The sequence below is a fragment of the Abramis brama genome (genome assembly GCF_963993115.1).
Source record: "Abramis brama genome assembly, chromosome: 2".
Classification (NCBI taxonomy): Eukaryota; Metazoa; Chordata; class Actinopteri; order Cypriniformes; family Leuciscidae; genus Abramis; species Abramis brama.
In genome coordinates this window covers 31,393,978-31,405,571 of record NC_139964.1, presented here as the reverse complement: position 1 = coordinate 31,405,571, position 11,594 = coordinate 31,393,978, and the positions used below count along the sequence as shown (strand labels likewise).

At 35.7% G+C, this 11,594-nt stretch overlaps 1 protein-coding gene across 3 annotated transcripts; it reads left to right on the top strand.

The window, feature by feature from the left end:
- Window positions 1–5,464: 5,464 nt before the first annotated feature.
- stn1 (STN1 subunit of CST complex) lies at window positions 5,465–11,300 on the top strand. 3 transcript variants are annotated; one of them, XM_084107096.1, is made up of 9 exons: window positions 5,465–5,819; window positions 6,095–6,190; window positions 6,500–6,577; window positions 7,318–7,485; window positions 7,626–7,746; window positions 9,155–9,305; window positions 9,749–9,874; window positions 10,614–10,686; window positions 11,029–11,300. In XM_084107096.1, exons 1-9 carry the CDS (start codon window positions 5,675–5,677, stop codon window positions 11,184–11,186), a joined length of 1,116 nt encoding a protein of 371 aa, XP_083963222.1. In that variant the 5' UTR covers window positions 5,465–5,674; the 3' UTR covers window positions 11,187–11,300. The 3 variants fall into 3 exon arrangements, with proteins under 3 accessions (XP_083963222.1, XP_083963223.1, XP_083963224.1); XM_084107097.1 differs by having other exon boundaries at window positions 9,749–9,908; XM_084107098.1 differs by lacking the exon at window positions 9,749–9,874.
- Window positions 11,301–11,594: the final 294 nt, after the last annotated feature.

Genomic DNA, 11,594 nt, shown 5'->3' with positions numbered 1-11,594 from the left:
GATGATGAATGAGACAATGAGCCCAATGGTCAGTTGAAATTTAAAAGGCTGATTTTCGCGCTTCAGGGCAGTGACGAGTACATATGTCGTCTCTGTATTCCCCTTTTCTGTTATCTCAATAAAAAAAATAAAAAAAATACATATGAGTAGGCTACATATGTCGTCCAGTGGTTGTCCAGACACCATAGGCACAACCTTAAGCAATGGCCCTGAACGGTGGTTTAATGTAACGTTACATTGTGACAACGCTGTAACAACCTTCAACACACAACGTAGTTATTAGCAACCTTTTGGCCATGTTGTTAGAAGGTTCAAGGTTGGGTACATTGTGCCAACGTTCTGTGTTTGCTGGGAGGTCTGTTAGCTGGTTTTAAAGAGGTTTTGTGCACTAGCGTGGGCAGATTTGAAGACCTGCAAGCTTTTCAGAAGGAAAGATCTCTAGCCCATATTTCAAGACTCGTGGATGGTAAAGAGGTAAAATAGCCTAACCCTACATTGTAATCTTTGTGTTTCTCAAGAGCAAGACCCGAGTCTAATGTAGTCTATTAGTGCTCTAGTGACGATTATGAGTGTATTTTGGATAATGATCTCCATCGAATGTTTTGGTGGAGGTGATTGTCATTCTTTCTGTTTCAGCAATACTCTTAAAAAGTATTCGAGTATTGAACGTACCTCAGCGCTCCCTGGTGGTCTAGTGGTTAGGATTCGGCGCTCTCACCGCCGCGGCCCGGGTTCGATTCCCGGTCAGGGAACAAAAGTTTTCTTTCAATATTCAACGTGTTCAATATTCAACGCTTAATCCTAAAAACAGAATTTAGAATTTATAATAAATAATCTGTTAAGGGAATAGACTTTTAAAAAAAGAAAGAAAAAGTTCAAGTGAGCCATGGTCTACCTGTAATTATTTCCATATTGTAACAAATGCTATAATAAACAATTACAAGAGCTACTTTTTCATAAGTACAAGTTAGAATCAAGAGCTTTAAAGTATGGACCTTCTTGAATGATTGACTAAACAATTGGTTTTCCTCATGTGTAAAATGTGTTCTGCTAATATGACAGATATGCATATTGGGAAAATAAAAGATAATCCAATTAATGACAGGAAACTAACTAACATGTTCAGTATAAGAAAATTGTAAGTATAAGAGTAAGACTTCTCATTGCACTTTGTAAACAAGTGATTATTATCAACCAACTTTGCATGTGTGGGCCATTGTGCAAAAATAAAGCAAAAAAACAAATAAATAAACCTCATGAGTTTCCTGGTACCACGGCACGGTTCACACTTTAACCCCCCAATGTTCAAACCCAAACTACAGCCTTGCAACCGAGGGAGACAACCAGTTCCCCCATCTCAAACAGAAGTGAACAAAATAGAGTAAATCACCACTTGATGCTTCAAATAAAGATTGTATTGATTACATTGTGACACCAGTAGGTGGAGACAAGTGACTGTTAAAAAATGTACTTGTCATTGAATCATTCATTCAAAATATTTGTTCAAAAACGCTGATTCATCCAGTAATGAAAGAAGTGACTCACTTGAAGTGATATCTTTATAATTGAGTCCTTGAATAATTTATTCAAACCGATTTAAAAAAAACAAACAAATCATTCAAATTGTGTCCGTGCCGTTTGGTGTCCGTGCCGGAGACGTTGGTGTCCGTGCCGGAGACGGTGGTGTCCGACAGAGACGGTGGTGTCTGTGCTGGAGTCGTTGGTGTCTCTTCCGGAGACATTGGTGTCCATGCCGGAGACGGTGGTGTCCGTGCCGGAGTCGTTGGTGTCTCTTCCGGAGACATTGGTGTCTCTTCCGGAGATGGTGGTGTCCGTGCCGAAGACGTTGGTGTCCGTACCGGAGACGGTGGTGTCCATACCGGAGACGTTGGTGTTTGTGCCGGAGACGGTGGTGTCCTTTGCGGAGATGGTGCAGCACACAGCAGTGTTTGTGAATGAATCTGCGACTTTGAACAAATCGTGAGAGTCAATGCTTCAATGATTCATTCATAATTACAGCCACTTGCTTCGGTACTGAATGAATGAATGACTCGATGACTCACTCATGAAGACAGTGACTTGCCGCCACCTAATGGCGGTTTTAATATAATATTTAAAAGCATCCCTTAATTTTTTACCATCATTGCATATTTCTCTATTGAACATTTTTTAATTTTTTTTTATTTAAAGCATTATTTATTTTATAAAGGAATTTGTAAAGGTAAAAATGCACTGGAAAAATCGATTTAAGGGGGCAAATATTGCCCTTTACTGAAAAAGATGTGACTGCAGAGAGGGGGTACACAGAAGGATGTTAAAGGTCTTAGGGGGTACGATACTCTAAAAAGTTTGAGAACTTAACTGTACAAATGGTAGCTAATGTTTACAAAAATGTTTTATTTTTCGTTTTGGTTGAATTGTGTTTTCATTTGATGCATTAGAACAAAGTGTGAAGAAAACAAAAAGTTTCGTTTTGAAGACAAAAACGAGAACACAAATTATCTGACCTGAAATTTATTATTCAGCCCCACAAAAAGTTTCAAAACGTATTTTAAACAGAAACGTTGCATAGTGCGTTGAACACCCTGTTCTGTTGATGACACAAGAGTTGCAACTATGGCAGCTGAGAAGGCCATTCTTTGTGTTCTTTTTGAAGAATTATCAGAGCCTGATGAAATTGGTATAAAATACACTCAATGTTACAGTCACTGCCCTTGCCATCCAGAATAAAAGAGAGTGATCCATTCGAGTGAAGGGATTTGTGGAAACTGTGGTTCCTAATTGTTGTGATCCAACATTTGCCTCATATTTCAGACTGAAAACATCTATTTAGCCTCACATTCTACTAATTATGTGCACCCCATTTAATTATCTTGTTTATCTCCTGCTAATCAATTCTAATTTAAATGATTTTATTTCTGGTTCTTACTTTTTTAATACCTTGTATTTTCTTTCTCATTTTTATGTAAAGCACTTAATTACCATTGTGTATGAAATTTGGTATATAAATAAACTTGCCTTGCAATGATATATATACACACCTTCTCAATAAGTTATAAATAAGTATTTGCATATTATATGAGCATTCATAATCATTTTGTTTCTATATGAATTAAAGGAGATTGACAATTAGAAATGAAACAATATCTGTAATCTAACAAATCTTTTTTCAACTAAAACAATTTATTTATTTATACTCTATTTGGGCCTTAAATGTCTATTATATTAAACCATTTAAAACATATACGCATTTGTTTATGTATTTGTATGTGTTCTTGGAGAATGGCTCTGATAAATTAGGAAAGCTTGTGTCACGTTTAGTTGTTAAAGGGACAGTTCACCCAAAAAAATTAAAATTCTGTAATAATTTACTCGCCCTCAAATTGTTCAATGAACTTCTTTCTCCTGCTGAACACAAAAGAAGATATTTTGTAGAATATGGGTAACCAAACAATTGATGGGCCCTATTGACTTCCATAGTATGGGAATTTTTATAATCAATAATTTTTTTTTAAATCAATAAATTATCAATATTATCAATAACATTATCAAATAATAATGATAATATCAATAATATTTTCAAATAAACTATCAATTTTATCAATATTTTCTGACAGAATTTTCATTTGTGGGTGAACTATCCCTTTAACCCTTTCATGCATGAATTATGATAACCTCAGTCAGGATTTTTTTCCTATGTGTTTTTATTGCTCTTAGGGCATGAAAAACAAGAATTGATTTTTATTTTATTTTTTTACAAATTTTTCAAAGAGATCTTCAGATGTCCACTTGAGTGGACAGCATGCGGTTATGGTTTAAACTTAAGATATACTATATTAAATATAAGATAATAATCAAACACATAAAGTATGTGAATTTAACAAACTAATCAATACAATTATATCAAATCATGTGAAAACTATAAAATATATACAAAAAATATAAATGCAAAATATTGCAAAGGCTTCATACAACTTCAAGTTGCACTTCGCATATCTTTGATATCAGAACATGAGGACGTGATTCCATCAGAATTTTCTACAGTCTGTCAAGGTACAACTGTGGAAACCACTCAGATGCTCCCTCCAGTGCACCAGAGTATGGAGATTTACCCTTATTAGCTGATAATTCTGATTATGTTCAATATGGACATGCACATTTCTATCATAGCCCTCCTCTGAGAAAACCTAGCGGTACGTTTTTTTTCAATCTCATCTGAAATGATCAGTGTTGGGGATAACGCATTACAAGTAACATGCATAACGCATTCAGATTACTTTTTTGATGTTACAAGTAAAGTAATGTGTTACAAGTAACATGCATTACCTAATCAGATTACTTTTTGATCTAACAAGTAATTAACTACAAGTAATGTGCATTACCTAATCAGATTACTTTTTGATGTAACGAGTAAAGAAACGCATTACAAGTAACATGCATTACGTAATCAGATTACTTTTTGATGTTATGAGTAAAAAAATGCATTACAATAACATGCATTATGAAATCAGATTGCTTTTTGATCTAACAAGTAAAGTAATGCATTACAAGTGTCATACATTATGTAATCACATGACTTTTTTCGATGTCAATGAAAATTACATTCTAATAATACAAGTACATTTATTTACAGTAAAAAAAGTCACTGCAGATTAAGTTTTCAAGTTTTAAATTTCAAAAACAATATTCACAATATAATTATGAATTGTAGCTGAAATATAGCAATTGATGCATGACGTCCACTACAGTGGACATGTGATTAATCAGAGTTTTCTCTCAATCTAAAATCAAAACTTGGAAAATTTTACTGTGATATGACTCATTAGATATTGCTTGATGCTGCAATATTTTTTTTTTACCTACAAGAGTCTCCTAGGATAGAAGGAATGGGTGGATATTCCGGAGCAACTTGGCATGTCTGACTGACCCTTGGCCATCTTGGTTTGGAGGGGGAAAAAATCGAAACACAAAGTCTTGCCACTTGGTTGCAATTTATAGGATGATGCACCAGGGTCCAATGAAGAGGCTGATGTGCAACTTTGCCATAAATACCCGTGCAAATTCAAGAAAATGCTTTTTTAATAGCTGTCCACTGTAGTGACCACTATTAAAGGGATAGTTCACCCAAAAATGAAAATTCTGTCATCATATACTCACCCTCAAGTTGTTTCAAACCTGTATGAATTTATTTTTTCTGCTGAAACACAAAATAAGATATTTTGAAAAATGTCTGTAACCAAACAGTTGATGTGTCCATTTACTTCCATAGTAGGAAAAAAAAATACTATGGAAGTAAATGGACACATCAACTAAAAAAATAAATTCATACAGGTTTGAAACAACTTGAGGGTGAGTATATGATGACAGAATTTTCATTTTTGGGTGAACTATCCCTTTAAGGGTTAAATACGTCCAGGCACTGAAGCTAATTAATATTCATGAGGAAAACGTAGTTCCTTCCTATGTGCGCAGTGAGTCAACTGCGCAAAGAGCGGAAAAACACAAACATGACACCGCGAGTTGAACAACAGACTCCAGGGTTTCTTAGTTTCTATTCCCTCATCATCAAGTAAAACAAGTTAAGTTTAACCAAGCTCACATCAGAAGCACGGAGATTGCCTTTCGTCGTGTTTATATTTCGCGGTGGTTAACTTTGTGTTGTCAGCGATGTCTGATGGCTGTGAATGATCCGGGAGGTGCTGATGCTGATGCCGAAGAGCCGCCGTCTATGCTGTGGGGTCTGGACCCCGTGTTCTCCGCATATTCCAGACTCTACATTACTGACATCCTACAGATGAAAGAGTCCAGACAAGTACCTGGTAACGTAAAATACAGCAGTTAACCCTCGGTCCCTTTGCTTCTGTTTATTGGATGTATCTTTATCTACACAGAAATAATAGTAATAAAGTATTGATAAATAATACCAAAACATTTTTCTAAATATTTGTTACACTGCAACATAATGTTTTGCATGAGTTACTTGTTTTTTGTTAGCTGCTGTTTTTAAAATAGATAAATGCATAGATATAAGAAGGCCCTGTACTTTTACTGTTACCAAAGAAGGTCCCACATTATGACACATGATATCTTTTAGGAGTTTATTTCTACAAGAATCACCCACTCTTCCAGGTGGATGTACTGGGGACGGTTGTTTACAAGCGGGAGAGAGACGATTTCTACTGTTATGGAGGTCTGGAAAAAACATTATTTCTGTATTAACACCTTTTTAATATCATAGAAACATAAACTTTTTTATTTTGGCATGTTATCTGTATTTTGTGATAAAATAAACTAATCAAATTTGATCATCATCAAGAATGCATAACCAGTTCTGTTGCAGTTTTTCTTCCTTTATAAACTCGACCACTTTGACCTGTATTTTTTTCCTTTCATGTCTTATCTTGCCTTGGGAACCAAGTGAGCCAGTACTGCCCCTCAAAAGTGGGCACATGTTGCACCTGGTCTTACTATTGCTCTTCTGTTTTCCTTTAACACATAGTGGATGATAGTACTGGTGTCATAAATTGTCTTTGTTGGAAAGATGAGAAATGGAGGGATCAAGGAGAACCGACTAAATGTAAGTTACAAAAACTTTAGTGTCTTTGACACTACGTTAGTAACATTAACATTTCACATCAATTCAGTTACAGAAATATATATTTTGAATCTATACTACTGTTCACAAATGTGGGGTTAGTCAAATTTTTAATGTTTTTTTAAAGCAGTCTTGCCAAAGCATTTATTTGATAAAAAAAATACAGTACAAATTTTAATATTGTGAAATATTATTACAATGTAAAATAACTGCTTTGCATTTGAATATGTTCTAAAATATAATTTATTCCTGTGATGTCAAAGCTGGATTTTCAGCATCATTACTCCAGTCTTGCTGTTCAAGAAACATTTATTATTATTATTATCAATGTTGAAAACATTAGTGTTTTTAAAAAATATTAAACAGCGTTGCTGCCTGTTATATTTCTGTGGGTATCGTAACAATATTTTTCAGTAATCCCTGATGAATAGAAAGTAAAAAAACAACAAAAAAAACCAGCATATTACTGTCATTTTTGATCAATTGCATTCTTTCTGAATAAAAGTAGTGTGTCAAAGATATTTAAAAGCCTTAAAAGATGGAAACTCCTATAGTGAAGATAATGTTTTCACTGCTGTAAATATTTAATCAGCAAAAATATTTTTTTCTTAGTACAATCTTTTTAAAATGACTTAAACTTTTTTTTTTTAAAGCAAGCCAGTTGTAGATGTTGTAGAAAATCTGATGCGTAAGGCATATTAATCCAGTGCTAATGTCAATAGGCAGAGATCCCAGCGGATCCTCCAGAGGCTTTAACATTGAAGACGAACTCAAACGACTGAAGGAGGCTGAAAGGCAGAGCACCGAGCTGGAGATCGGAGACCTGCTGAGGATACGAGGGACTGTCAAAACCTCCAGGGATGCGAGGGAGATCAAGGCCACCTGCTTCTGTAAGTGAAATGTTAAGGGATTTAGATGCACATAATATGTCTGTTTAATCAGTTAGAGTGAGCTTGTTTGCAGAACACATGGTTATTGTGCTGTAATCATCACTCTGTAGTTGTTTGTGTGTGTGTGTGTGTGCGTTTAGATAAAGTCAGTGACCCTGTGATGGCAGTGCAGATCTCGCGTATGCTGGAAATGCCTCAGCTGTACAGAAAGTGCTATGATGAGCCGTTCCAGGTGCCGAGTGATGACCTGGGCGGCACAGAGTGAGTCACAGAGTGATGGAGGTCTCATTTACATCTGTTATTTTACATTACATCATTTACCTCTTACACCTGCAGTGACACCTAATTGTGTTACACGGAAAAAATGCTTGCAGCCCTTTTTGCATGCATTTTTATGTGAGATATATGTATGATATAAATATAATAATAAAAATTATATATATATATAATTGTGATATATGCGACCCTGGACCACAAAACCAGTCACATGGTTCAATTTTTTGAAATTGAGATTTATACATCATATGAAAGCTGAATAAATAAGCTTTCCATTGATGTACGGTTTGTTAGGATAGGGCAATATCTGGCCGAGATACAACTATTCTGGAATCTGGAATCTGAGGGTGCAAAAAAAACGAAACATTGAGAAAATCGCCTTTAAAGTTGTCCATTTATGTTCGCGATTGTGCTGCATTCACTTACAAAAATATTAACATGCCTAAGACTTTTGCACAGTACTTTTGCACAGTACTGTATATATATATATATATGTGTATGTATTTGTGTGTGTGCAAAAGTCTTAGGCACGTTAGTATTTTCACCCCCCAAAAATGGTTTTAAGCCAGTTATTTATATATTTTGCTGTAGTGTGTCAGTAGGAAATATCAGTTTACATTTCCAAACATTCTTTTTGCCATTAATTGTAAGAATCCAGTGAGATTTTTGTATCCACAAGGAGTCTGACAACAGCCGGTATGATCCACAAGACACGGAGATCTGATCTCACCATCATCGAGAACAGATAAAACTGAGTCGAGAAAATAATCCAGAAGAACTGTGGCAACGGCTCCAAGACACTTGAATCATTTTTTTTTCTTTGCATACAAAAATCTCACTGGATTATTACAATTAATGGCAAAAGGAATGTTTGGAAATGTAAACTGATATTTACTACTGACACACTACAGCAAAAAATATAAATAACTGGCTAAAAACCTTTTTTTTTTGTGTGTGAAAATAATGTGCCTAAAGGTCCTTGCACACTGCGTCCGAAATTTTCGTATGCGTTTTTTCGTATTCGTGATTCGGTGGCTCTGAATTGTCAAAACACCATTCAAAATGCTTGCTACGGATGCGAAAAACGCAGAAAATCGAGCCCGATCTGAATTTTTTTATGACGGACGAAAGTTTCGGAGGCAGAGTGTAAGCGTGATTGACATAATGTATCGTATTTATTTTTTAACGTGAGAAAATTTCGAATGCGAATTTCGGACTCAGTGTGCAAGGGCCTTAAGAATATAAAAAATGCATGCATTTTTTTTTTTATCCCAGCTTGGGAACAAAAGCATCTGAAATTTAATGTCTTGATTCAGACTTCAAATTTTAAATGTAGGGCCTACTTGTGAAACACATCAAACATGCTTTCTGTGCTTTTCAATTTTATTTACAGAGCAGGTGGTTCCTCACATTTCCACTATTTGCTGTCTCGGTCAGTTCTCACCCTTAAGGAGTTCCTCTCAGAGAAAGAGGTGGCCAGGTTTCGTCCTTATGATGTCGAGTTCCTCTTGCATCCACTGATCCAAAGTTCTTCAGCAGAACAGGTACTGGGCCTGACCTTGACCTCCACTATCCACTGTCCAGTACCAATAAAGCTGAAAAATTCCACTATGCAAAAGATGAACGCACAAGTCTACCAAAGTAAACTGTCCTTGTTCAATGTCACTACTCTTGGCTGGAGTACATCAGGATATAAGAGCCAGGAATAACTTGTGGGCACTGCAGGGAGGATGTGTTGTGCTGTTTGATGGCAGCAGGGAGTGATCATCTGTAACATTTTATACGGTGATGAGAAAGAAGTATGCTAATGAGAAACCTGTCGATATCTTCGTTAGTAATCAAACGAGAACGTACGTGGAGTGTGCGTTTCATTTAAACGTTCTTTATTTGTTAAAAGGAGCTGAAATGGTAATTTTGAATGGTGCATCACAGAAATATGATTCATTGTTTGGGTGACTCATCATTTCATTTCTTATTTTGCCTGAAGGAGTCAGATCAGTCCAGAACGTCATTGGCTACGCAAATTCGAAAACTTCTGAAAGAGACCCTGAGCGTCCTCCAGGATGAGGGACAGATATTTCGAAAAATGCGGACCCAGGATGAAGTCTACAATGTATGTGCGCACACATACAGACACCTCTTAGCAAGTATGACATCATCATAGAGAGAGAGAGAGAGAGAGAGAGAGAGCAGCAGCAGTTAATGTTACCTCAGGAGACTCTTAACAAAGCTAAAGGGATTATGTGTAATATTCTCTTCCAACACATACTTTCTACATATTATAGATCTGAATAGGGTTTGTAGTACCCTTTAGGATTTTAACGAGGATTATATTAAAAGCGCCCCTATTATGCTTTTTCCGATATTCCCTTTCATGTAGTGTGTAATAAAGCTGCTTGGGAATGTAAAAGGTCTGCAAAGTTTCAAAGATCAGATCAGCAATTCCAGACTTACTGCACAAACCAAACAAAGGTTTGTAACAAATTTGCATAATGCCAGCCTATGGAACGTCTACTTTGATCCGCCCTCAAACACTGTAGTTGTAGCCGAGGCCTGGGAGAGTTTGGTTTGTGTTGTCGAGAAGATGCTGGTTTCCAAAGGATGAGGACTTGGGCTCGAATTGATACAGACTGGGCCATCTGACCAATCGGAGCAGAGTAGGCTCTCAGAAAGGAGGGGTTTATAGAGACCGGATCCTTTATCGAACTGTTTCTATACTGTGAGACCTTTGTCAGACCTTCAAAACAAAATTAGCACAATAGGGGCACTTTAATGTGGTTTAACCATAACTAATATAATTTCTAAAACTACTTTAGAACGTAATTATATTTTTATTACCTTGGCTGCTTTAGGTAACAGAACAAGACAAAGATCTTCACACAGCGATCAAGGACATTTTACGAGAGGATACCAAACGGGAAAAATGTGAGTTTTTTTTTTTTGTTTGTTTAAATACTAGTTGCGTATGCATATAATATTATTAATATTATTACACTAAATGCTTGATTTTGGTTGGTCAAGCACTGCATTTTCAGTTCAAATTATTTTGTATAATGTATAACCATGTAATTCATGGTTGTCCCAGGCTGTCACATAAGACTTTCAATTTGAATCAGTATTTATTTATTATATATATTTATTCTTCATTGTTATTTTATTTTATAATTAAACAGTATGCTGATCATGTACATGCAGGTGGCCATTATTTCAAAATAAAACCTGATCCAAATATGTGAGTAAAGGACCCTCATGTTGCTTTTTTTGCAGATGCTGAGAAAGGATGCCATGTCCTGCATATTTTGTCCAGCATGAGGCAGCGCTACAGCCAAAACCTGAGTCGAGAGGTGCTGGAAGTTGCTCTGACGTTCTTAGAGTGCAAAAGTGACATAATAAGCACAACAGAAGCCCACTACATTGTGTTGTAGCATCATTTTAAAATAATAAGTTAATAAAAATACGAGCAAAGTGTTCAAAGCCATCATGAAGAAATATTGTAAACAGTGACAGAACCCTTTTTTAATATAAATCATTTAAGTTATCTAATGGCTCTTTGTTTCCTTAAATGTTGCTTTTTATGGTTGAATGAAAATATACAGATATATTTACTTCAGAAATTGCCTCTTTAATGAGCTAACATAAACATTTGAGATCTCCTGAATATTTATATTGTTTAACCTTTCCTTTCTGGCACTTTTAAAAATTGGAGCTCGACAGATCTAGTTCCCTTTCACTTTAATTATACAGAAAAGAGTGGCCTGGATATTCTTCAAAATTAAACATTTTGTGTTCCAAGGAAGAAAGTCATACATATTTGGTACAATATGATAATGAGG

Bases quoted from the DNA above. Each gene is read 5' to 3' on its own strand.
- stn1 (XM_084107096.1), top strand. From the start codon at position 5,675: ATGGCTGTGAATGATCCGGGAGGTGCTGATGCTGATGCCGAAGAGCCG. The intron at 5,820-6,094 runs GTAACGTAAAAT...GATATCTTTTAG, and splicing joins AGAGTCCAGACAAGTACCTG to GAGTTTATTTCTACAAGAAT. The intron at 9,875-10,613 runs GTATGTGCGCAC...TGGCTGCTTTAG, and splicing joins CCCAGGATGAAGTCTACAAT to GTAACAGAACAAGACAAAGA.